Source organism: Cricetulus griseus, assembly GCF_003668045.3.
Source record: "Cricetulus griseus strain 17A/GY chromosome 1 unlocalized genomic scaffold, alternate assembly CriGri-PICRH-1.0 chr1_0, whole genome shotgun sequence".
Lineage (NCBI taxonomy): Eukaryota > Metazoa > Chordata > Mammalia > Rodentia > Cricetidae > Cricetulus > Cricetulus griseus.
In genome coordinates this window covers 173,535,498-173,563,301 of record NW_023276806.1, presented here as the reverse complement: position 1 = coordinate 173,563,301, position 27,804 = coordinate 173,535,498, and the positions used below count along the sequence as shown (strand labels likewise).

At 42.5% G+C, this 27,804-nt stretch overlaps 2 protein-coding genes across 4 annotated transcripts in view; one reads left to right on the top strand and one right to left on the bottom strand.

The window, feature by feature from the left end:
- The window catches only part of Rsbn1l (round spermatid basic protein 1 like), a 62,483-nt gene extending 36,557 nt beyond the window's left edge, over nucleotides 1-25,926 (bottom strand). The window contains exons 1-2 of the mRNA XM_027393454.2: nucleotides 25,347-25,926; nucleotides 3,311-3,427 (exon numbers count right to left, since the gene is read on the bottom strand). Coding sequence (XP_027249255.1) covers nucleotides 3,311-3,427; nucleotides 25,347-25,911 — 682 coding nt within the window. The 5' untranslated portion in view covers nucleotides 25,912-25,926. The remainder of the gene's footprint in view (nucleotides 1-3,310; nucleotides 3,428-25,346) is intronic.
- Nucleotides 25,927-26,512: 586 nt separating this feature from the next.
- LOC107978387 (endogenous retrovirus group K member 113 Gag polyprotein) overlaps nucleotides 26,513-27,804 on the top strand; it is a 39,320-nt gene continuing 38,028 nt past the window's right edge. The window contains exons 1-2 of one of the 3 annotated variants that reach the window (XM_035450551.1): nucleotides 26,513-26,752; nucleotides 27,544-27,690. The gene's annotated coding sequence lies outside the window, so the exon portion shown is untranslated. Of the gene's footprint in view, nucleotides 27,691-27,804 lie in introns of all 3 variants that reach the window. The other 2 variants (XM_035450554.1, XM_035450553.1) reach the window with 2 other exon arrangements.

Genomic DNA, 27,804 nt, shown 5'->3' with positions numbered 1-27,804 from the left:
GGACTGAAGGAGAGAGTGGGGAGGAAGAGGAGTGAGGAGAGGGGAAGGGAAGAGTACAGAAGCATATGCTTTGGGTGGCAAATTATGAAATACTTGCTTTAAAATTAAAAGTTTGCTAGGCAGTGGTGGTACACACCTTTAATCTCAGCACTCAGGAGGCAGAGACAGGCAGAGCTCTAAGTTCAAGGCCAGCCTGGTCTACAGAATGAGTTCCAGGACACTCAGGGCTACACAGAGATACTCTCAGGGAAAAAATAAAATAAAATTAATAAGTGTTCACTGACACTAATTTCTATCACTAACCTTGATATATCTTTCACGCTAACAAAGTTAAAAAAAAATTACCCACAAAACTGGATCTTCTTTCATATCCAATATAGGAAATAATACATTCCACTCTATGACCACACAGAGAAAACAGAAGCAGTAACAGTTTACTGATTTCCAATCTATGGTCTTCAGGAAGCAATTTCAGCTTTTAGGACTGCATGGGTTTGTAGGGTGGTACAAGCATGGGTGGAGGCCAGAGGATAGCCTTCGTGTGGCACACTAAGAGCACACTGCCTCTAAAAAGTTGACTATTCTATTCTCTGAACATGTCCACACAATACTAAACAGATTGGTTTTGCTGGGCAGTAAAAGCCAACACATGAATTCCCATTCCAAGGGAATCATGCTTTTACTGGTATGATTACCTATATATTGTATATTGAGGACCGATGGATAGTGTTGGTTTTGTTGCTTTTTAATCCCAAAATTACTCTTTCGAAGTTGTTTCTAAGATTCCTATCTACTGAGTGAATCTGACATTCCACACTTTTACTTACATAATCTTCACAGCAATATAAATTATTACTTACCTCCTCTGTACAGTAATCATTTCCTTAACATTTGCTAGTCATCCTAAAAGTTACAAATTAATTTCTAAACCAACTTCATTCTGTTTCTTTTCATCACTAGTTTCTCCTTTACTCAGTTCAAAATGTCTCCTAAATTTTTCATCTGCTTCAAAATCAAGATAAATATTGCATATTCCTAGAAAATTCTCAGTTCAATAGGATATTTTCATGTATATGGTCTCTAGGGACCTAATCGCAAATGAAGAATATATGAGCTTGAATATTCACTGAACATTCAAATAAAGAACAAAACAACTTTTTGGCTAAACCAATAGGGTTCAGCTAAGTAAACATTTTCAGCATTAATCACTAGCTGCTTAACAGCATAACTGCAGTATTCAAGTCCTGCCTCAAAGGCTTACAGTCTATTCCACAGCGCAGTGAAATCAGGAGAGAGGGATGGGCTATATTCCCTGGTACCACACATTACAGGGTGTGGTGCACAGCTGTCATCCCAGAACTTGGGACTTGGAGGCAAGTGAATCAGAAGTATAATGTCATTTCTGCATATCCAGTCTGAGGTCAACCCTGGACCCTTAAGACCCTGGGGGCTGGAAAAAATGGCTCAGTGGTTAAAAGCACTGGCTGCTCTTGCAGAGGACTTGAGTTCAGTTCCCAGCACCCACATGGTTGTTCACAACCTCCTGTAACTCCAGTTTTAGGGGATCTGACATTTTGTTCTGGTATCCACCAGCACCAGGCACAGACACAGAACACATACATGTATGCAGGCAAAGCATTCATATACATAATTTAAAAAAAAATAATGGATAAAACTACAGCCAGGAATGAAGGTACATGCCTTTAAACCCCAGTACTCCAAATGTAGAAGGAGGAGGATATATATGACTTTTAGGCCAACCTAGTCTACACAGCATGCTCCAGGCCAGCCAAGGTTACATAATGAGACCCTGTCTCAAAGCAAAACTAAAATAAATAAATAAAAATTTTAGAAAATAATAATGAAACAACAACAGTAACAAAGCCACAGGGGCAAAAGAAACAAAAAAGGATTGAGAACATTAACCAAGAAGTCATCACCTCGTCAAGGATATATTCCTTTTAAGGTGCAAAGAAAATTCTGGGGTTGGAGAGCTGGCTCTATGGTTAAGAACATTTGCTATCTTCTGAAGGACCCAGGTTCAGTTTTTAGCACCCACACTGAGGAGCTCACAACCACCAATAACTCCAGTTCCAGGGGTTCTGACATACTCTTCTGATCACTACGTGCATGTGGTAAACATATGTACACTCAGGCACACATACATAAAATAAATAAACCTCTGAATATAAAATTCTGACTTGTAGAAAAGTTTATTATATAAAGAAACAAAGACTATTTGTAAATATGACAAAGCATGAAATGAAAATAGAGTCCACATTTATCATAAGTAATATAAATTAGTCACTGTGTTTCATATCCAATATTGCAGTGTTTTTTCATCCTTGTGGATACAAATGTTTATCGACACCTAAATTAGTGAAAGGCAAAGGGTTCTAATCAACAACTGTCAATCTAACAGAACAACCAATGCCTTCCCAGCTGCCTAACAAAAGAACGTCACTGATTTATTCTTTACTACCTAAGTGAATTAAGACTGTTCTTATCTCTACTGTAACGTTAAGTTTTGATTTTTTAATAGGATTTATTTTGTTACTGCCCTACCCTTCCTCATGTATAAACAATAACTAAACACAGTTTTAACAACAGAGTAACAAGAAACAAAGAGGACATTTTGAGGTTTTTTTTTTTTTTTTAAGACCTAAAAGGAACTGAACTCTTGGCCGAAGGAGTAGATTGCACAGGCCTTTAATCCCTGCACTCAGGGGGCAGAGGCAAATGGATCTCTGTGAGTTCGAGGCCAGCCTGGTCTACAGAGTGAGTTCCAGGACAGCCAGGGCTATACAGAGAAACTCTGTCTTGAAAAGAAAAAAAAAAAAAAAAAAAAAACAAACAACAACAAAAATCAAGATATTATTAAGCAAGCAAGCAAGCAAGAGAATAAACTAGTACCCCTTCTGGTTTAGCTCAGAGTGAAGTGTTTCTCACAGCCCTGTTCTATAAAGAGTGACTATGCTCTAATTTCTGTTAACAAGAACATCTCTGTCACCATATCAAACTATATAAATATGATTACAAACTACAATGCATACACCAAATCATACAACTTATTTTTAAAATAGTTATCTGTTTAGTGAAGCTTAGCCATGAAAACTTTAATAACTCACTGAATGCATATACCAAAGCAGGTCACCACGCAGACTTCAAGTAGATTTTACTCTTCATTTTTGCAGTGTTGTTATTCTTAGCAAAATTCAGTAGCAAATAAGATTTCTTACTTTAAGAGCTTGGCTACTAAGTAGGCTGAACATTATAAAATGTAGAAAATGTTCACTAAATAGAAACTTACTTTTCAGCAAAATCTTTACATCTCCATTTTCTTTCTTGATCTCACTCATTACTTTATGCTTCTTTTTTTCTCTCTCTTTTTCTTTGTCTTTCTCTTTAATTTTGTCTTTGATTTTATCTGAAAAGATAAAAAAAAATTAAAAACTGTTACAATCTTTTTTTCTCCAAGAACTTGAAGAGTGAACTATATACGCCTTTGATTCCAGAATAGAGGGAGACAGAGGCAGGCAAATTGCAGCAAGCTGGAGGCCAGCCTGGTCTACACACCAAGTCCAGGGCAGCCAAGGGCAAGATATTAACACCTGATCCCGCCCCCAAAAGACAAAACAACTAAAGAACAAAAACAAAATAAAACACCATACACACAAAAATCATGATGACCAGAAAAAATATGTCATTTTTCTTTCTCAGTTTTAGGACACATCTCTACATTTCTTTCACTGAGCACACAATACAGATCAAAATTTATCACTGCACATTTCATTTCAATGATTATTTTTCACTGATTTCATGTCAACCACAATACAGGATTGATTCCAATTACATACAATAGGCTATCTCTACTGAAGCAGATAAATAGGCTGGAAAGTCACAGCTCTAAAACTGAGCACATTCATCCTGTTAACAAACTTCCAACCCTGAGGGACGGTGGGGGACACCACCCTCACAGGATTATCATAGGAATTAAATGAAGACAGAAAATGACTACACAGAGCTCTTCCGCTCTCTCTTTCCTGCTGTTCCCCTGGAGCAGACAGGACTTTCCCTGTCTCCCTCTTCTCTTTCTGTCCTCTCTGTGTCAGTGTGTCTCTTTACCTCTTTTTTCTCCCCCCACTTCCCTTTCTAAAACTTCTCACTTAAAAAAAAGAAAGAAAATGACTACACAGACTACAGTAAGACTAGATACTAGTTCCCTTAACCTTCTACATTTTAGGAAGAACAGGGCTAGCTAGTAAACTATAGGGCATAAGAACTTACTGATCTATAGCCTAAAAATTCAAACAACTTGCCGGGCGTTGGTGGCGCACGCCTTTAATCCCAGCACTTGGGAGGCAGAGGCAGGTGGATCTCTGTGAGTTCGAGGCCAGCCTGGTCTCCATTGCGAGTGCCAGGATAGGCTCCAAAGCTACACAGAGAAACCCTATCTCAAAAAACAAAACAAAACAAAACAAAAAAAATCAAACAACTTTATGAAATGCATACTATTTTATTAATTTTTGTTCGTTCAGTCAACTTGCTATGAATCTAATCAAGGATAAATATATGCACAATGAAAACAAAGCAATATGTCCCTTGCCTTCAAAATATGTCCCTTATTATTATTACAAAACTATACTGGAAACACACAATCTTGTAAACAACAGAGGTTTTACAGTGCATATGGGTATTGCATAATCCCTTAAAAACTTCTCCCTACTTTCTTTCCTAAGTGTTACCCTAATCTGGGCAATAATCATGTGATAACGAGAATGGCATTCTCAATCAGATCTTTCTAACAGAAATATTAATGCCATTTGCAAATCTGCATTTTCCAGCAGCCACATTAAAGCATAATAAGCAACGGTGAAATTACTTTTGGTAACACATTTCAATATGAAAACGATACATTCACATCCTTCCCTCTTCCTCCTTAGTGCATGTGTGCCTCTCTGAGACTGGCGGGGAGGGGAGCAGGTGTGCACACACTGCAGCGTGCATGTGGATGTCTGCAGACAACTTTGTGGAGTCAGTGCTTTCCTTTATCTTTCACATGCACTCTGGAGTTTGCACTCAGGCCAACAAGCTTGTGCAGCAGGTTCCCTGACCTGATGAGCGGTCTCACTAGTCCTGAGAAACTGAAAATCCAATCTTAACTGTCTCCTTTAAATTCCATGCAATTCTTCAACACGGCACAGCTATGGTAAAGTGAGGTTACATGCTCAAAAGATAGAAGTTCAAAGTTAATCGCTGCAAGCTTGGTAACTATCAAGCTTTCAGACCCCTTCTGGTCTTGACTGTAAAGTGTACATGGTATTAAAGGCATGAGCCAAGCAGACCTATGTGACTTCAAGGTCAGCCTGGTCCATACAGTAAGTTCCAAGACAGCCAGAGCTACATAGTGAGACAAAAAGAAAAAAAGTATACTTTTATTTTTCACAGTCTAATCTAAAGTTTAGATTAAATTTTCTAACCTGTCTTCTCATCATAAGCCTTAGAATAAGAGCACGAAATATTCTACTGTAAGAGCAATACACTGTTTGAAAAGCCAAACGATGTAAGCACAATTTTATTTAGAAAGTATTAAAAGGTATCAAGATGGTTATTGGCAAAAGAAAAGATCAGAAGGACAAAACTGGCATCCAGAAACACACCCACCTTACAGCAAGCAGTTGATGTTTGACAACTGAGTGAAAGTAAAGGGAGAAGAGTATTTTCAACAGACAACACCACAACTGGCTAGGCATGCTCAAACAAAGGAGAAGCTACTAAAACTGCTGGAAGACACTGGAGATCTACATGAAGTGGGAGCCACTGATTCCACACAAAGGTAATATGTCAAAGGAAATGCTGGTGAGCTAGGTTCATTAATGTTCTTCCAGAGACACTATGGAAAACAGAAACACAAACCACACAAGTGAAAAAATAACCATCAATTACTGTTAGTCAATACAGACTCCTCTAAAGATGGGCAACAAAGCCAGACTGGGTAAAGACAGGTCAAAGACCTCACAATAAAAAATATACAGACGACTAGGTGGTGGCACACGCCTTTAATCCCAGCACTGGGGAGGGAGAAGAAGAAGGATCTCTGGGTTTGAGGACAGCATAGTCTACAGAGGGAGTTCCAGGACAGCCAAGGCTACACAGAGAAACCCTGTCTCAAAACTCAATAAAATAAATATATTCATGCAAAGATATGCTTCACACTATCTGTCACTAGAACTTCGAACCACAAGATGTCACTATGTAGCTATTAAATTGGCCAAAATCCAGAACATTGACAGCCCTGTTAAATGCTGGTAAGCAAGCGGAACAGCAGGGATTCTCATTTATTGCTAGCGGGAGTGCGAGAAGACATGTGGGTGTTTTCTTACAATACCACACATATTTTTATGAGTCAATACATTTCACTGCTTAGTTTTTATCCAAAAAATACAAACTTAGATCTACACAAAAACACATGCATAATAGCTATACCAGGTTCATTCATAATTATCTAAAACAGAAGGAAGCATCAAAGTATCCTTCAGCGGATGAATGTAAACTCTGATACATCCAACGGATAGGATATTCTCAATGCTAAGAAGGAGGAAGGAGCTATGAAGCCATGCAAAGACAGAAAACTTACATGAGTATCACTAACTGAAAGAACACAGTTTAAAACACCACACACTACATGACTCCAAAAACACAAGATTCTAGAAAAGCCTAAAGCTTGATAGGCAGCTAGCAGAACTGGCATTCAAGCCTCAGGATCCAATGAGAGAACCTATCTCAAAAAAAGGGGGGCCACCAAGATGGCTGAGCTGTAAAGCAGCTGACCATCTGGGACACACACAAAGGGGGAAATGAGAACCAACTCCACCAAAGCGGCCCCCTTTCCTCCACACATGCACACACACTAACAAAACAATAAGGTAGTGGCTCCTGAGGGCCACAGATTGAGTGTTGGCCTCCACATGCACCTACAACACACAAGACAAAGAGCAACAAAAAAATGTTTAGAACAGAGTGGAAGCATTGATAAAATCTTCCTGATGCAGTCCATGAAAACAGAGGCTACTGTATGTGCATATGTACACTAATATGAACACACATGTCTGTATGTGCATATGTATGCCAGTGTGAACGCATGTCTGTATATATAAACACCCGTACATCCAGTCAGATTTTAAAACAAGAGAAACTGTTTACACACACACACACACACACACACACACACACACACACACACACACACACACTCCATAGAGACAGAGAGAGAGAGAGAGAGAGAGACATATGGGGGGAGGGGGTCCAAGTTGTCCTAAGCCAAATAGCAGCATGATCATTTCGGCCACCCAAGAATGCAAACAATGAACTGTGCTCAAGTAAGTTAAGGAGTAAAAATAGTAATATGAATGAATGAATGAATGAATGAATGAATGAATAAAAAAAGTAGAGGACATGCACACCTGGCTTAGAAGACAGCCAGTTACTGTAGAGTGAAAACAGGGCCACTACAAACCTCCAAGAACAGAATACAGGAACAGAGCAGAAATGAGCATCACGCACTGTGTAACAGAAACAAAGGCAATCTTTAAGACTTAATAAAGCCCTACAGAAAAAGATCTCTGACCTGGATTAAATATATTAGTAAAGTCGAATTGGTGATTTTACTAAGATGTGGGAAATGATTAAACTGAGTTAGGGGTTGAGGACATAGCTCAACTGGCAAAGTTGTTGCCTGGAATATGCAAAGCCCTATCCTCAACCCCCAGCACTGGATAAAGCACACATGGTGGCTCATGCCTGTAATCCCAGCACTGAGATGGTGGAGACTGGAGGATCACAGCTTCAAGGTCATCCTATCACATACTCTGACTCACTACCCAGTTTAGTAAAAATGAGGTTCTTTTAAAAGGTTCACTGGTGGTTGGAGAGATGGGTCAACAGAACACTTATTGCTCTTGCAGAGGACCACAGTTCAAAACCCTAACACAATCCATTGGTTTGCTTATTCATTTTTAAAAAGCTAAAACTATGAGTATCTCAAAAGGGCAACACATTAATTAAATCTCTTCAAAATAATCACTCTTTTGCTTAAAAAATATTAAACAAACCTGACTTGCTCCTGCCTAACTAAAAAAAGAAAATGCCAATGGTGTTAGCAGGGCCTAGAAGTTCCACTACACGGACTAAAGGAGGACATAGTTTAATAAGTCCAGGCTTGGGAAAACAGGGTATAGCTATGCCTCACAGAAGTACAGGGAATGCCATGATCGGTAGGAGACTTCCAGAAATTTCTTTGCTCTCTCATGTGTTCGTTGAAGATTGTAAGGTGTAAGGCTTCCATTTTCACATGTCTGATCATGTGAACACACTAATTTTGCAAAGGAAGAAGCATAACTGAATGTATCTCACACAGCTCAGAGGACCCTGAAATGGACAAAAGGGGGATGGTAGGCTTGGCAGAGCTTTGTTTACACTGCATATCAAAGGCAAGCAAAGGAAAGGCTATTCTTCCAAATGAGGTCCAGAAAGGCACTGTCTTTTCTTCAGGTTTAGTTCTGTCACACTGGTAGACCACTCAAAATTTCTGTGGTCAATACTGGATTTTTCTGTCTCTTCTTCCACTGCTCATCAATGTCATGCCAGAATGATTCCTTACTCAAATGCAGTATCTCAACATTTTTGCTAATTACAGTTAAGAATGCCTTTGTCCAACCCAACTCTACTTGCCAAAATCATATACTCCCCTTTTGAGAATTCCTTGGTCCCTACCAATTAAAAATGATTTTATGCTAGGCAGTGGTGGTGAACGCCTTTAATCTCAGCACTGGGGAGGTAGAGCCAGGCAGATCTCTGTGAGTTTGAAGCCAGCCTAGTCTACAAAGCAAGTTCCAGAACAGCCAGGATTGCTAAACAAAGAAACCCTGTCTCAAAAAACCAAAGGTAAAGAAAGAGTGGGTGGGTGGGCGGGAGGGAAGGAGGATGTGGTAAAGAAGGCATATTGTAGATAAAAAGGAGAATATAGCTAGAGGCAGAGACATCTGGGAGAGTACATAGTAGGCATGACCAGCAGGCTGACTGGGCCATGGGAGAGGGAAGAGCCAGGAAGCTAAGAGGCCAAAAGATAAATGGGCTAGCATAGCCAAAATGGCTGGCTTAGGTGGCGGGGTACGCTAGTCAGGAGGACCCCATAACAGGTTGGGACTGTGGGATGCTGGGAGAATCTGACCAGTGTCTGCTCTGATGTGTCAGAAGGCTCCTCACTTAGCCTTTGGTCAGGGTTTGAGAGCTAACAGTGTGTATCTCTACTAGTTTATGTTACTCACTCTCCAGATAAATTGCAAATAGTTTACTTTGCATTCCCCCTGCTCACTTCTTTAATTCCTAGAACATGTAAGCAGAAGGACAAAATAGGGTAGTCATAATATAAACGTTTTTTTTTAAGATTCAGAATTAGTCAGGCATGTGGTGGCACACACCTTTAATCCCAGCACCAGGGAGGCACAGGCAGGTGGATCTCTGTGAGTTAGAAGCCAACCTGGTAATATAGTGAGTTCCAGGAATGTCAGGGCTACATAGTAAGACCCTGTCTTAAAATTAAGAAAAAAAGCGGTGGTGAGGGGGTAATACTAGGAATGTAAAAGCAAATCTTTCGCATAAAGAGACAGATGTGATTTGACAGGCATGAGACAGACAGTATTTAAAATAGCTGACCCCGACCCCTCCTCTAGATGTTTGTTCATTCAAGTAGACATAATTTGCTGAAAGGGTAAATGGTCTTTAAATCAGGAAAAACTGATATATATTAAGAACTTAGAGCCAGGCTGTGGTGGCATTCACCTTTAATTTCAGGACTTGAGAAGCAGAGGATGTCAGATCTCCAGCCTTGAGGCCAGCCTGCTCTGCAGTGAGTGAGTTCCAGGACAGCAAGAGCTACACAAAGAAACCCTGCCTCAAAAAACAAAACAACAACAAAGAAGACCTGAGCTTCATTCAACTAAGTTCATAAGGATGTAAACTGCTGGACTGGGAGGATCTTGGAACTTGTTACTTGTGCTCCTGAGATCCAGGCTATGCAGACCCATACACAGCCTTTTGTTTTTTAGTATTCCGTCATTCTTTTCCTTGATAAACGAGAAAAACCTAGCACAAGTGCTCCTACAGTAACAACAACCTATATCTTGTACAGCACTACAAAGTCTTCATCACTTAATATTCAAGAACAGGAGAGCTGATGTCAGAGGGATGACTGGGAGGTTAAGATCACCTGCTGTGCTTGCACAGGGCCAAGGTTCAATTCCCATCAACAGGTCATTTCTAATTGCAGCTCCAGGGGCCCCAATACCTCCTTTGTGCCCTACGAGCACGATGCATACATGTTGTACACATGCACACACACACACACACACACACACACACACACACACACACACACACACACCTACACACCTGCAAACAAACACTCATGCTCTATTTGGTTTTTTCTTAGCCTGGGAAAGAGGGTATCTTAACTGGGAAAATGTCCCCATAGGATTGGCCTGTTGGCAAATCTGTGGGACATTTTCTTAAATAAGTGATTAATATGGAAGGGCCCAACCATTGTGGGTAATGCCACCCCTGGGCTAGTGGTCCCTGGCTAAGGAAGCTCCTCCATGGCTTCTGCCTTGAGTTCCTGCTCTGACTCCCTTCTTTGGTGGACTGTAAGGTGAACCACAGGCTGAAATAAAACATTTCCTCCCCCAGGTGACTTTCAGCCATAGTGTTTTACCACAACAGAAATAATATTTTCTTAGAAACAGAAACCCTAAGACACACACATACAATAATAAATATCAATAAAACAAGGAAAAAGACAAAGCAAAACAACAGCAGGAAAAGAAAAGCACAGCAACAGAGGGGGAAGCAAAATTTTGAAAACTATGCTAACTAGCAATCTTAAATGTACATAGTGGAAGCAGCTCAGGCTCTGTAGTTACACATACTCAAGTTCAAACCGAAGCTCTGACAGCAACTGCTCAGCGACACGAGCGAGTGACTTAACTGGTGTAAGAGATGATGGCATTTGTCTTTATGAAGACCAAAGCCAGCACACACTTTATTTCCAACACTTATGATAACTAATGAAGTTGACAGTAGAATTTTATTAGGAAGGCATCCCATAACACAGTATAGCAATAACAGTCATAGCAACAGAGAACTATAACAGGAAACTTTGTTTATATTTTAGGTTTTTCAAGGCCAGAAGAGGGAGTCAGATACCCTAGTACTGGAGTTACCAACTGTTGCATTGACATGTGGGTGCTGGGAACTGAACCTGGGCCCACTGTTAGAACAGCCCATGTTTTTAACTGTTGAGTCACCTCTCCAGTCCCAAAAGATTGTCTCTAAAAGTGAGATAAAAATCCTCTTTCTGTTTTCAATATTCTATAAAACTAAGGCATGAAGCAGTAAGACATTGTAAGTGATATATCAGTTGCAGAACTACCCTGATCACTGAATCTTAAACAGACTAAAAAGCTATTGCAGTAAATGTGATCTCCAAGTAAGTAATGTATTTAAGTTATATTTCACAAGACAAACAATAAATAAGTTCTTTCTGGTTAATGATGACAACAGAAATGAAAGAACCAAACTCTCATTCTACAGTTTTATTAAAATGAGCCAGTGAAGATGTCTCAGCATCTCATCCCAAGCCTGATGACCGGAGCTCAATCTCTGAGTCCTGCGTGGTGGAAGAGAGCCAACTCCTGTCCTATACACACTAAAATAAACGAATTGCAATAACTTTTTTTTGAAAAATCTAAACCAGACAGACAGTGGTGGTGCACACCATTAATCCCAGCATCTGGGAGGCAGAGGCAGGCAGATCTCCGTGAGTTACACCCAGCCTGCTCTACAAAGCAAGTTCCAGGGCAGCTAGAGTTGTTTTACAGAGAAACACCCATCACACACACACACACACACAAAAACAAAACAAATAAAATACCCCCCCAAAAAAAAGGCTAGCATGGCAGTACATGCTTTAATCCCAGCACTCAGGAAGCAGAGGCAGGCAAATCTCTGTGAGTCTGAGGCCAATCTGGTCTACAGAATGAGTTCCAGGACAGACAGGGGTGCTACACAGAGAGACTGTCTCAAAGAAAAAAGTTTGCTTAAAAGCAACAGAAGCCAAGCATTAAAAACTAGTCAGACAGCTGGGCAGTGGTGGTGCACCCCTTTAGTCCCAGCACTCGGACTCGGGAGGCAGAGGCACAGGCGGATCTCTGAGTGTTTGAGGCCAGCCTGGTCTACAAGAGCTAGTTCCAGGACAGCCTCCAAAGCTTCACAGAGAAACCCTGTCTCGAAAAACCAAACAAAAACCAAAAAAACTAGTAAGACTTCTTTTACTTTCCCTATACAATATTTCGCCCATACAGAACCAGCAGCCCATACATCCTACTCAAAACAGCCCCACAGATGTAGAGTGTAGGAAGAGACCACCTTCAAGGGCTTCCTGAAGACTTATCTAACTAGGAGTGATATCAAGACTAAGATGCCAGTTCACTTCCTTAACAGGCAGCCCCATTACTGTACCTTTGGAGAAGGAACACCATGTGAGAGGGTGGCCTGAAGCCTAGGGCATTTCTGCTGTCAGCCCCTGTAAGAAACTCTGGTCCACTCATCTTGTGTCTTGCTGAGTACAGAATGTGGGACTTTGCTGGGTTTTCTCTAACAATAACAAAGGTTAATGGGGAACACACACACACACACACACACACACACACACACACACACACACACACACACACACACACACACACACACACAGCCCCCACCCCAGAGAGGATCTAGAAGGTAAACTGCTTTTCTTAGGCTGGTAAAATGGCTCACCTGGTAAAAATGTTTGCTACAAAAGCCTAGCAACCTGACTCACCCTGAACCCACAGCGGAAGGAGAGAACTCCTGAAAGTTATCTTCAACATCCAACATCCAGTGTTTGCTGTAACATTTGCTCTCGTGCGCTCTCTCTCTCTCTCTCTCTCTCTCTCTCTCTCTCTCTCTCTCTCTCTCTCTCTGTCTCTGTCTCTCTTTCTCTCTAAGTTACTTTTTGTTTTTACTGTACACCTGCCTTCCCTTTCGACAGGATCTCATGAACTCCTGATCATCTTGCTTCAGTTTCCCAAGTGCTTGCAAAGGTATGCTACAGAAACTAACTCAGAACTGCTTTGAAGTTGCATGAGTCAGCAATGCCCCTCTGAATCGTCCAAGAGACCCATTTGGTAAGGAGGCAAGAGGCCCCAGGGACATCAGCGAGTATCAGGGTACCTGGAACTGAGCCTCTTCTCTGCTCCTAGGAGGCAGCCTCCAGGGACCCAGTCTGAAGTCAGTTGTGCATTTCCTATAGCAGGAACTGTTAGTGGTAACAGGAACCTGGAGAGGGGAGCTTCTCCTCCCTCAAGCATCTGAAAGTGTACTTCCAGAAAGGCCTTAGAAAATTAATCTCAGCAGTTTCCTGGAATAGAAGGACCTACATCTTGAATCCATCGAGGTCCTGGATTTCTTGTAAGGATTGCCCATATGATGATCTCAAAGCTAAGACCATCTAATGAAATACTGATTTTACGAGTCTCAGATAGGCATTATGGTACATACCTTTAAGCCCAGCACTCAGGAGACAGTGGCAGGGGGGATCTCTCCAGACCAGCCAAAACTATATAATGAGACCCTGCCTCAAACAATAACAAAAACAAAAAGACAAGGTCTCCATGTATAGCCTTGGCTGGCCTGAAACTCAGAGATTCAACAGCCTCTGCTCTCAAATGCTAGGATTAAAGGTATGTGCCACCATGCCCACCTCTGCTTAAAGAAAACTTGGCCCTTGGTGATGACTTTATTAGTGTCTAAAAGTAGCATCTTAATATACAATGTGTTCCAGCAGGATTGACAGGAACCAGGCAGCTGCTGGCCTCCATGGTAGTAACTGTAGCAGATCACTCTCCAGTGCTACACACTCTGGTTCCAGTGAGTTAAGTGTCCTTGAGTGGCACCTCTGACAAACTTACATCAGTTATGCTCTCCTCCTTGAAGAGCACTTGCCAAGGACCTGGTTTCATTTCCAGCACCCACATCATGGCCCACAACCATCTGTAACTCCAGTTCCTTCAGTTATGACGCACTCTTCTCATCTCCACTGGAACCAGGCACATCATGGTGCAAACATAAAAGCAAAAACACTCATATGCATACATCTAAAAAACCATTTTTAAGATATTCTCCATCCTGATGTAGCAATAGAGCTACCTGCAGCTATAGCAATGCCCCCGTGGTTTCCAGAGCCTGCAAACCGTGGGTTCGCTCCTCTTACAAAGTTCCCTTTTCATGATAAATTCAAAGCAGTTTTAGCCACAGCTCAGATCTCTCCAGGATCAATGTGGTCTAGGCCTCTGGAACCAGTCCAGGAACTTAATGACACCAGAGATACCCAAGCTGACCTTCGTTACCAGGACTACTCCCTCAGGCACTTGGATGCCACTGGGCAGCTCTTCCCGGATGGGAATCCAGTCCTTCATCCATGTATTTGATAGCAACAGCAAACTGCCCACAACAAGGGTGCCTGAGTAGGTAAGAGCCAACATGGTACTGTGGCTTCATTAACTTTCCTGTTTGTTGTGCTAGAGGTGTGTGGGTCAAAAAAGGGCAGGCCGGCTGTGAACAAAACCATCCAGGTTCCTGGGCATAAGGACAGTGCTGAGGCGAACAGCTCTAAGGACAAGGTTGTACCAGCAGCTGTAGCTGTAGCTGTAGCTGCGGTTAGCTGGCTGTTAGCAGGCGATCAGGCCAGCAGAGCCAGGTTGTGCTTCAAGCAGGCGGTGAGCTCCCCATGGAGCCAAGGGTAGCACTGCAGCACCAAGCTCTAGTGGCTGTGGCTATGGTGGTGACAGCTACAGCTGCTGCTGCTCATCTCTCACCAACAACTCTCCTGCCACCTCTACCATTGCACCCTATGACCTTTATACATTTTTTAAACACATTTTTCATAGAAACAATTACAGGCCTAAATCATAAAGGGTTATATATTTCACTAATGTTATTAGATAATTTTCCTAAAGGAATTCTATTTAGTTCAATTTAAAATGAATCTAAATAAAAATTTAATCAAGTATACATACCCATGCACAAAAGTGTGTGTGTGTGTGTGTGTGTGTGTGTGTGTGTGTGTGTACACACGGGCTCAAGCACCCATGGAGAGAGGCTGGTGAAAAGGCCACGTAGGTGAGAACCCTGGAGAACCCACACAAAGTCAGCACGGCAGCTCAATACCTGAGACTCTCATCTGGCCTCAGGATGGATGCCATGATACACACATGCCCATACTTACATGAATATGCACATCAATCATGCACATACAAATTTAAAATATGGGCAGGGGATCAGTTTATTATACTGTCATCTCTCAAAAGGTAACAGACACACACCAAGCCATCTTGGCTCTCCCATCTGTAACTCCTTACCCCAGATACTGAAGCGGGAGTGCCACAAATTCAAGGCCAGCTCGGGTTCCAAAGTCAGCTCTAGGTCACCCTAGGCTATAACATGAATCTCTGGCTCCTATCTGTTCCTGTGATAAAACCCTGACCAAAATCACCTTTGGGAAGGGTTTACGTGACTTACAGGCTACAGTCCATCATCAGAGGAAGTCTGGGCACAAGCTCAAGAAGGCAGGAAGAGAGACAATGGGGAATGTTATTTGCTGTCTTGAGTTCTTCCACAACTCAGGACCACTTGCCCAGGGGGTGGTGCCAGCCACAGAGGGTTGGGCCTTCCCATATCAATCACTAATCAGGAAAATACCCCCAAAGGCTTGCCCAGAGATCCATCTGATCCAGGCAGGTCATCAACTGAAGTTCCCTCTTCCCAGATGACTCTGGTTTGTGTCAAGTTAACAAAAACCAACAGCACACAAAATCATAAAATGCGAAGGTTTACAAGAACTTGGAGAATCTAGCCCAAATGTTTCCTTTTAGAGATGGAAACAATGAAATTAGGTTTTACCCCTCTTACTAAGATAAGGATTCAGATGAGGGAGATAGTTCAGTCAGCAATAAGCTTGCTGCACAGATATGACAGCCAGAGCTGCATCTCCAGCATCCATATAAGAAAAGGCCAAGCCTGGTTGTGTAAGTCTGTGATCCCAGTGCTGGGAAGGAAGAACAGGCTCCCCTGGGGCTCTCTGAACAGTCAGCCTAGACTAAGGTGCAAACCCCACCCCTTTTCTAACAGCCTGTCTCAAAAAGGAGCAAGGGAGTGAAACACACCAGGAGGGAGGCTCTCCAGAGAAACAATACCATAGGTTGTTTTCTAGCCACTATAACACCCCCTCTAACCCCGCCCCACAAATGCACACATTCAGGGTCAGTCATAGTGGGTCACACCTATAATCCCAGCACTTGAGAGGTAAAAACAGATAAAGACTAGTTCAAGGCCAGCCTAATACACAATAAGTCAGCTAGGACTAAAGAAAAAGCACTGTCTGGAAAAAATATATAGATCACAAATTTAGTAAGGCTTCCTGATTTTTGTGCTTTTCTTCTACTGCATATTGCACATGACTATTTTCACTCACAAATCTATTCCATCTAAGGGACTAGAGATGGCTCAATGGGCAAGAGCATAGACTGCTCTTCCAGAGGACCTGGGTATGATTCCCAACATCTGTATGGTTGACAGTAATTGATGACCTTTTCTAGTCTGCAAAAGCTATGCACATGTGGAACATATACACTTATGCAGACACATACAAATAAATCTCAAGTATTTTTTTAAAACAGCAAAATTACATAAAACATATGCACCTACAGGAAACAGATCAGATTTTACTAAAAATAGTCGTTATACTTGAATATGGCATTTTTGAACACAGACCTTTTCTATCCGGGACAGTATTATTCTAGAAAAAAGAATCATACTCCTTTCCCAATTATCCTTCCATTCCCAAATTATTGCAGGTTAACCCAGGTTGGTAAACAAACATTTAAAACACAAAATATTCTGTTTTACAATATAATGAAAAGCTATTTGAGGGTAACCAATTTTGACAACTCGTTATTAACCAAATATAATTCCATTACCCACACAGTTCATTTCCTTTTTAACTCTCAAGCCATTGATAACTATCTCTTGTGTTTGCTTTAGTCTGTCCATTGTCTGTAAATTCCTCATCAACTTCTAATTCTATTATCACCCTTTTGTGTTCACAGCTTGAAAGACATGCTAAAATTTTTCAGAATGACAAGGATCTCTTCTGGGCTCAAATGATATGCAACTCATTCATTTCCCCCAACACTTATCAAATACCCAAAAGATGAAAGCTTAGCTAAATATTTGACAACAGCAAATACAAATTTCACAGAGTTGAGCTAGGCAGTGGTGGCGCACGCCTTTAATCCCAGCACTGGGGAGGCAAAGGCAGGTGGATCTCTGAGTTCGAAGCCGGCCTGGTCTACAGAGCGAGTTCCAGGAGAGGCTCCAAAGCTACAAAGAGAAACCTTACTCACAAAACAAACAAACAAAAAGTATACATGAACTCAGTACTAATTTTGAGTTATATCTAATAAGAGATCTCTAAAATATGGTATTCGTTTATGACTCAAATTCAGTTCTGCAGGCCTACACACAATTTTTAAATCATATGCTTATCTTCTCCATCTGAAGTCACAAATTTGTGTATGAATTTTTAATGATTTATTTTTACTTTATGTGCATTGATGTTTTGCCTACAAGTATGACTGTGTAAGGATGTCAGATACCCTAGAACTGGAGTTACAGACATTTGTGAGCTGGGAATTGAACCCAGATCCTTTGGGAAAGCAGCCAGTGCTCTTAACAACTGAGCCATTTCTCTAGCCTGAATAAATCCAATTTTCTTGCTACAGATTTAACAACCAATATACCGTACTATATATTCCTTCTAAAAGTAGTTAAGTTTTTGCATTCAGAATATCAGCCATTTTATCAATTACAAGAAAAAAGTTACTTTTACTAATATAGTAGGTCTTCAATACTGTTAATATCTCTCTCCTATACTTTCAGCCAATCCATTATACATTCTACCAAGTATTTTTCCGATATTATCACCCTATAAAAAACAAACAAAAACCTACCTTGTTAATGCCCACAAAATGAAGTGTAAACTCCTTATACTGACAAAAAGAAGAGAATGTGAGACTTTCAAGTCCTATGCCAGCTTATCCTCCAATTGAGCACAAGAGCCTCACATCTCAGGGCTGGGGAGAGGGTTCCACACACTTAGTCTGAGTGAGAGACAGCCCCATTTGAACACCTGGCCCCCAACTGATGGCACTGTTTGGTATACAGAGGTGGTACACCATTGCCGGAGGAACTGTGTCACTGGGGGTATCAGGCTCCACTTTTGGCTGGCTCTCTCTGTTTTGTATCTCTCAGCTCCTACTATTGCTGCCAGGCCTGGGGCTTGCTACCATGCTTCCCTGCCATGATGGGTTCTTATCCCTCTAGAACCATAAACCAAAATAAACTCTTTCTTCTGTGAAGTTACTTCTGGTCACAGTGTTTTACCACAGCAGCAGAAAAGTAATTAACACAAGGATTAAGGCACCTGATACCAAGCTTAACAACCTAACTTCAGTCTCCAGGAGAGAACTGACTACAGAAAGTTTTTCCCTGATCTCCACAAGCACAAGCACACCATGGCACATGCCGCCCCCCCATACATGCAAAATAAGTAATAAAAACTAAGTCATCAACCTCATCCAAATGGCTTTACTCACAGACCACTGAATATTCCATACATATTAATCTTCCAATAATCATTTTAAAGGTTTTTTGCATGAGTACATGGGGGTCGGAGGAGCCACAAGTTGTCAGAAAGATGCACTGGATCCCCTGGAATTAGAGTTATAGGCAGTTGTGAGCCACAAAGTGTGTTGGGAACTGTACTTCAGTCCTCTTCAAGAGTACCAAGTACTGAGCCACCTCTCCAGCCTATACACTATCTTTAAGATAAAATATTCACCAGCAATTCAGCAAGAAAACAATAGTAGAGCAACTGCTACATTTCAGAATAATGATCCACATAACAAACCAATGAAAATGGCTCTGAATTAAAAATCTATTAAAAAAGTAAAATTGAAGCAATATGATGGCTATTCCCAGAATATATTACATTGTTTTTTATTTTCTTCTATATAACATTTTTCATTATTAAATGTTAAATATTTTTTCAATCTATAGTTCAAGAACATAAAATGTTCAACATAAGGATCAGCATATGTTCAAAATTAAAAGTGGTTTGTAGTTACAAAGTCGTTTATTGGATAAGACACATACTTTTGTTTTCTCTACTACACCTAAGATTTTGTAAGAAATATTTCATAATTGTTATTTTTATTCTAGCAAAAAATAATAACTTTTAGCCAGCTAGCCAAGCTCATGCTTTAGTCCCAGCACTCTGGAGGCAAAGGCAAGCAGATCTCTGTGAGTTCAAGACAAGCCTGGTCTACAAGACCTAGTTTCAAGATAGGCTCCAAAGCCACAGAGAAACCCTGTCTCGAAAAACTAAAATAATAATCATAATCATAACTTTTATTTCTCCATATCTTACTTTAAACAGTTCATCTATAATTTGAAAGGTTTAATTCACTGAGGAAGGTAGAAAGTTGAGATTATAATAACTTAAATCTTCTGAAATATTAATTTCTTTCAAAAAACAAGTATAGGGTTGTGGAGGTGGCTCACTAGGTAAAGGCACTTCCCAGTAAGCCCAACAACAAAGCTCAATCCTGAGACAAGGGTGGAGGGAATAATGGGCTCCTGCCTAAAAGATGTCCTCTGGCCTCTACACACTCTATGGCACATGCACACACACCTCCATATATACACAAGAATGAATACACATTGTCTTACAGTTTATACAAAACAGAATATATGCATGGCATTTCCAAAAACCAGGAAGTCATATGCATTATCAGATTCCTGCTATCAGCTATTCAGTGAAGCTAAAAGGTTTCAATGTGTTAGACAGAAAAGCAAGGCTGGATTCTCATCCCTTAGGAATAGCCACAATGAAGACAAACAAACAAACAGGAATGGAGCTGGAAAGATACTCAGTGGTTAAGAGCACTGGCTGCTGTCTCAGAGGACTCACATTCAATTTCCACACAGTGGCTGCTGGCTGGCTGTAATTCTAGTTCCAGAGATCCACACCCTCTTCTGGCCTCAGGTATCAGGCTCACACATGGTGCAGAGACATACATGCAGACAAAACACCTATACATATTAAATAAACAAATAAATTCTAAGGGTATATTAAGCCTCTAGATTTTTATAAACAATGTATACAAAATGCCAGGCTCGTATCGTTCCAACAACCACCCTATGAAAAGGTGACATCATCAGCCATAAAGAAGACTTACATCATCTGTAAAAATGAAAACAACTGGAGATCAGTACATGAAGGAAGCCAGTCTTTAAAAAAAAGACAAATAGCATATGCACATGGCTCCTGGGTTTTACACACAAAACTATGAATGTTATGTAAGATCAGTCTCAGGCTTGCAGCTTCCATACCTGTGAAGAAATTAACTTTTGCATGCTAGGCCACCTCATCTGGGTGAGGAAGCCATTATGTCCAACATCTGGCCCAAAAGAGCCAAAAATGAAGTTTAGTCTGAAGAAACAGTGAGTGCTTAACCCAGAAAAAAAAAAAAAAAAAAAAAAAAAAAAAAGCAGATAAAAATATGAGCTCAGTAAGCCCTGCCTATACATGCTCAGGAGCTTTCGATGAATGTTGGTAACTTTCTCTTAAATATGAAAGAACTGCTAAAAATAACACAGATTTGAGAGCAGCCTCCAAATAAATGAGACCAAAACAAACAGGAAAAAAAGATTAGTAGAACCAAAAGCAACGCAGGAAACAGAACATTTCAAAGAAACTATAATTAGCATCCTTGAAGAAGTAACAGAGATGCTGAGCCCACAAAAAAAAAAAAAAAAAAAAAAAAAAAAGATATTGCAATATAGGAACAAAAACACAAGGACTTAAGCTTTTAAAAACCAGTGAAAGGGCTGATATAGAACAGGCCACTTTTCAGAGATCACTTTCTCCAAGTATCAATGTCAGAAGGCAGACAATAAGAGAACACCATCTTCAGACTTTCCAGAGCGAGCAGCTTGAGAAAAAACCCTCAACAGATAAGCAGCCAAGTGTGGGGGTAAAAACAAAACCCCAAAAAGTAGTTTCTACGTGTTCCTTACAGTACTGCTAGTAGATAAAAATGAAGATGAGAGAGTAAACTAAAAAGCAGGGGACCCAGAAAAAAGGAACACAACAGCAATGAGAGAAATTGCAGGGTGTCAGGGTGGACAGCTTTACACAGCAGGTCTTTAAGAGGAAGCAACCTGGACGAAATCAGGAAGAAGGTACAGAAGGGATTGTCATTTACCTGGCAGATTTAGACACATGGAAAATATACTAAGAAGCCTGTCAGAGAGCTGCTGGGGGGTACAGAAAGACTTTACTAGAAGTGCGTGTGCCCCCCCACCCCGCCCGCTGCACAAAATACAATAGGTTACCCCCAAACACAATCTTAGTGAACTATTTACCTCTCAGCAGTGCCAACCATGATGAACATTCTCAACTATGGCACTAAGAAGATGGCTCAGTGGGTAAGACAGCTGGCTGCTCGCCCATGTGAACCTGAGTTCAAATGCCCAGCACCCATGTAAGAAGCCAGGCGTGGCTGAATGTGACTGTCAGCACATTCAGCACGGGGGACAAAGACAGGTGGATCCATAGGGCACTCTGGCCTGTCAACTTAGCCACAGACAGGCTATCCCATTCTGGGAGAGATAATATCTCAAGGCAGTAAGGTAGAAAGCAATAGAAAACACCTAAATTCCTGCTCTGGCCTCTGCACGGGCATGCACCCCACATACAACCCACACTACACATATACAGACAGAAAATATTCCATTGTTGGAATGTGTGAAAGTGCATTATACCTTCAGTACACCATTTTAATGCACCACTTTTTTTTTTGTTAAGGAAAGGGTCTTACTAGGTAGCTTAGGCTGGCCCAAGACCCCAAATCCTCTGGCTCCCTCTCAAATGCTCAGATTACAGGCATGCATCATCATGCCTAGTTCTGGATTTTCCAATTCAAACCTCATTTGGTGTTACAGAAAATTCAGTATCTCATCTGGGTTATTTTGCATTTTTAAAAATCCAGTCAGACATGGGGTGGTAGTGGCACACACCTTTAGTCCCAGCACTCAGGAGGCAGAGGCAGGAGGATCTCTGTGAGTTCAAGGCCAGCCTAGTTTACAGAGTGAGTTCAGAAACCAGAACAAAACAATTCTTAGGAGAAAGATCACAGCTGGTTCCACGCCAGCCTGAACTACACAACACTCATTTAAATCCTAAAACCTCTTCGTGACAGCTGCAGCCCTTCAACAGCCCTGGAGTTGACAGGTACATAGCACATGAGCTTGGTACTCAAGGTGCCTAGATTAGAACTTTCTTAATCTGCTCATCTATCCCTCCTAGCTTTAAAGGCAGGTTAGGACTGACCCACCTTTATTTTACTGCATAGGTAAGAAAATTATTAGCCATGCTTCTGACTCAACAGTTATTAAATGTTGTCTCAGGCTGTTTCAAATATACGTTTATTTCATCTAAATGTTTTCTGTTAGGTAAATATAGTTAGCATCTAGCCATGTGTGATGGCCCACACACAACATAAAGGGGCTCTAACTAGACATAGTGGCTCACACCTGTAATCCCAGCACTAAAGAGGCCAGCCTGTTTGTTTTATATGGTAGTTGGCTAGCCAGAGCTACAAAGGGACACCCTGTCTCAAAAAAAACACAACAAAAACAAACAACAAAAAAGCAGTTCAGGTTTTTAAAACCCCAATGTAAATACAAGAGCAATGTACAGATGCAGAACTGAGATCTACTTTTCTATTCTTTCTTGTTTTTGTTTCGTTGACAGGGTTTCTCTGCGTAGCTCTGGCTGTCCTCTATCTCAGAGATCTGTCTGCCTCTGCCACTGCCTCCTGAGTGCTGGGATAAAGGCATGCACCACCATGGCCCAGCAAGATCAATTTTTCTTAAAAGTCTTTATACGTAATTCCTGGTAATGTAATCAAGAGACTACTGAACTAGTATTGCCAACTTAGAGATTCATTTAAAAGTATATACTTCACTTAGTCATTACTAAGACTTGTATAAAGGCACAGAAAAATATACTGCAAGATAAACAAGTACTTGTATACTTGCAACACTACCTGTGAAACAAATATATCTAAAGACTTGTTACTTTGCTATCACTTTTTTTGTTAAAGTAGAACCCAGATTCAGTTCAATTCAAACTCTAGAATCCATCAAAACACTGAAAAACTATCTTTTGCTTTGACTTCAATTTTTTCTCAATAAAGTGTTTCTATCAAAAAAAAAAAAATTAACATCTAGCTACATGTGGTGGCCCACATCTTTAATCCCAGCAGGCAGAACTCTGTGAGTTCGAGGCTAGCCTGGTCTACAGAGTGAGTTCCAGGGCAGCCAGAACTACACAGAGCAACCTGTCTCAAAAAAAAAAAAAAAAAAAAAAAAAAAAAAAGGGAAGAAAAAAAAGTTAACATATCATTATCCCACATCGATTATGGGGGAAAAAAATCTTTCCCACATCTTAATGTAAGAACTATTGCTGCTTATAACTTAAAACTAATAGGAAGCCCACAAAAGAAAGGGTTTAGGTTTGGGGGTCACTACATTTGGAGGGCACGTTGTATCACAGAGGGCCTGGAGAAGCTGTTTCTCTCCATCCTAAGGGTCCCTGGGACTGAACCCAGATGGTGGGGTCATGCCACACAGCCAAATGCCCGAACCAACTCAACAGTCCCCCAAAGAAGGATTTTAAACATCATTTAAGACTGTAAAAATCTATCTTTAACAGCTACTTCACCATAATGGTTATATATATAAATGTGTGTATGTATATGTATACAATATTTTAAGCCAATACTGTTTCTTAAAATACTTATTTCTTTTCATCAGTCAAGCACTCCATCAACAGAGTCCACTTCTGCACAAAACACGTGAAAAGCAAATGTGACGCTTACACAAATATGCATGATTCCAACTGCAAACGGATGAACTCAAGCATTTTATAACTTAAACTTTCTATTTAACCAATGCCATATAGAGATTTAAAATACTAACCACCTAAAACTCAGGAGCAGAAGAAAAATAAATTTCATACTCAAAACATTCCTGAGGCAACACTCTAAAACACAGCAGCAGCCCTACACGGCCTGGGAATAAGAGTGCAGGCCCACTAGCTTGGCTTGGACGTAGAAATTTACACAGTCACGTGTAGCATTCTTTTAAATTGTGAATAATGAACCCTTCTATTCATATATTTTTTCAGGATCTAAGCTAGCATTAGATCTGCAAGGCTGAAACGGCTTGGCATTTCCCTTGCATTCCAAAACAAAACAGAAAACTTCACAACACGGTGTGACAACGTCAACGTACGTTTATATAACCTCGTGATCCCATAAAGGTATACCTTTCCAACCCGTCCACTTGGCATTACAATCAGATATCTCTGCATATCCACAGACAACTAAGCACCCCTTACTGTAAAAGAAATTCTGAAAATTGTGCTAGCTTACATTACAAAAAAGAATACTGGAAAAGGACATTTAAAGGAAATTTCCCATTACAAAAAAGAATACTGGAAAAGGACATTTAAAGGAAATTTCCCATTTTTTTTTTATGCAGAAACACTTTGCAGTTACTTGATTTGGCCGAAAAACGTCAAAGCATCTGACTTTATCGCACTCTGGGGGGTGGTGGGATATGGCTTGCTTCTGAGGGGCACTAGTTAACAACAGTTAAACCACTGAAAACACCCTAAGTGCATGGAGCAGCTCGAAAAGCGAACCGCACAGCACACTTGATGCCCGGAGCACCACCTCCTGTCCCTCACCGGGACGAGACGCTCCGGTCCAGGGAGCTTCCAGCTGATGCCAATGCACCCACCGCCCACTTTTATAATTTTTTTAATATTTTGTGGATAGGCTTTTCCGGCGTCGCGTTCCCGGAGACCCAGTCCGATGATCCCCTTGGCAAGCTTTGGGAACCCGTTCTGTGCTGCAAACTGCCTACGCAAACTCCCCGCAGCGGGCCCTGCAGCCGGGGTCCTGTCCGTTCCCCCGAGCCCCGCTCCCCGCGCCCAACTCCCCGCCACCCACCTCACGCCCCGCGCTCCGCTCCCCACGCTCCGCGCCCCGGGCCCCGCTCCGCTCCCCTCCCCCAGCACCCACCTCGCGACGGCGGCAGCGGCAGCGGCGGCGGCGGCTTCGCCTCCCCGTTCTCATGGCGGCCGAGGCCGAGGCTGTGCCTGCGCTTCTCGCGCTCGCGCCGCTCCTTGGGTCTGCGCGGCTTGGCGGCGGCGGCGGCGGGCGGGAGCGGCTCGCGCTGCGGCTGGGCGAGCAGCGGCGACGGGGCGGCCGGTGGTGGAGACGAGGACGCGGACGCGGGGGCTGAGGAGGTGGCCGGGCTCGCCGGGAAGGAGAAGCGGCTCCGGGGAGAGGCCGGGGCGGCGGCGGGGCAGGCGGCGGAGGAGGCGGCGGGCACAGCCGCGAAGCTCCAAGCCGCCGGGCCGCCGAAGCTCTGAGGCGACGGCGCGGCGGGCGGCTGCCTGCCGTTCCCGCCGCTGCCCCCTTCGCCGTTCACTCTCCGCGGCGCTCTCTTCTCCTCCGTGCGGACCTTCTTGGCGGGCATGGCGGGCGCGGCGGGCGGGCGCGAGGCGGGCTGCAGCGGGCCGCGCGCCTCCGTCTCGGCCGGCGCGGCCACAGCGCGGTATGCGGGGCCCGGCGGCGCCGCCATTTTGCGCTCCTCTTGTATTTACTCTCGTCCGCTCCCCGGCGCGGGGCACGGGGCGGGGCCCCCGGTCCCGGCCGAGCCGCCATTGGGCGCGCTGAACTGAGGGATCCTTGAACTCACCAATCGAAGGCGCGGACACAAGTCGGCGGGGCGGGGCTAGCCCGCGGGCTTGCCTGGGAGGTCAGAGGTCCTCTTGGCGCCGCGGCTGGTGGCTGCAGGCTCGCTGGAGCTCGGGCGCTGCGGGGACCCGGGAAGCGCCGGTGTCGGCCCCGGAATCTCGGCCTTCCTGGTACCGCTTTCTCCTTCCACCACGAGGTGACTTGGGACCCCGCTGGCTTCCGCTTGGGCTCCGGCGCGGTCGGCGTCGGAGAAAACGCTGACGCGGGGCGCGGATGCCCCGTTTGAAGGGACGTGGTAAATGTGACGGCTCCCGGCAGAGACGGAACGGGAGGCTTTCGGAGCACGGCGAGAAAAACCCCCCACGGTGCGCAGACTTCAGATCGAGCCTGAGTGCTGAAGGTTTTCATTTTAATCGTACTCGCCGAGAGACGTAAATCCGTGAGCGATGTGTATCAATGTTTGAGAAGCTGAGTTCCGTGCGTCAGCGTCAGCGCTGTGAGAGTTGGCCCACGCGTGCTGTGTGGCTTTTTCATCTCCATAGAGGAGGATTGGGAATTGGGGGGGAGTATGACGGGGTACCTCACAGTAGAAGCCTTAGACTCCCGGGAGCACCCACGCCTTTTGACTCTGAGAGCCTGTGTGAAATCAGGGTCTCAGAAGGGGAAAGGAAATTTTACGATTCCTAAGAACAATAGCTGATACTTTTCCTGCCAACAGTTTACAGGTACCTTTCAAGAATATTTTACTGACCTCGGGAAATTGGAATACTTTGTTATTTTGTTACCTTACTTGTATTCTCATCTTCCTCTCCCACCCCCACGCCGCCCCCCACCCCGTCCTTAGGCCATGGAATTTTTAATGTTTATAAATGCATTTTTTAGTTTGTTTGTTTGGGGTTTTGTTTTTGTTTTATTTTGTTTCTGAGTCATAGTCTATGTAGTCCTAGCTATCCTGAAACTTATGTATAGTAGCCTGGCCTCAAAGTCACAGACATCCACCTGCCTCTGCATCCCCCATCCCCACCCCATCCCTCAGTGCTGGGATTAAAAATGTCCACCACTATGACTGACCTCATGCTTTAGTTTTTAGAACAAGATTATTAATATAAAACAGTATTTCCTGAAGCTAGGCCCAGGAAGACAAATTTCGAATATTTTCTCAAATGCTCGAAATGTAGATTTGAAGCTAGACACACACGTACACATTTGACATAGAAGTAGAAGGGAAGATAGGGATAAGAAAGGCAATGAGGGGAAGAAAGTTACCTCATGTTCTCTCTCTATCCGGGAATGATTATGTCTGTGGCAGAAAGCAGAGGACTGTTTGGAGACAGAGGGACGATGAAAATGAGCAAACAAAGATATGTACATGTATGAAAATGTCATAGTGAAACTGAATGCTAAGTAAAATAAAATGAAGGCCGTTTACTTCTGTAGATTATCTGATTTGGGCATGAACACAGTCAGTTGATCAAATGATTTTTAAAAGTGCATTTTTTCCATTTCTCTCTTTTAGACTCATTTCCTTGTACAGTGGGGGTGAATGTGCAGGAAAGGAATGACTGTTTGATGATCTAAATAAATATACAACTATTGATTCGTGCATCCCAACCGTTAAGTATCAAATGAAGTATTTCCTAGCAGTGAGAGAGCGAGTGCTGAGGTATGCTGATGTCGTGTGTCTCCATTAACAATAGCATACACAAGAGAGATGGTAAGTGAGGACTGACACTCACCACCTACTCACCAGCCGGCTCATCTGACCTCTGCTGTCTTA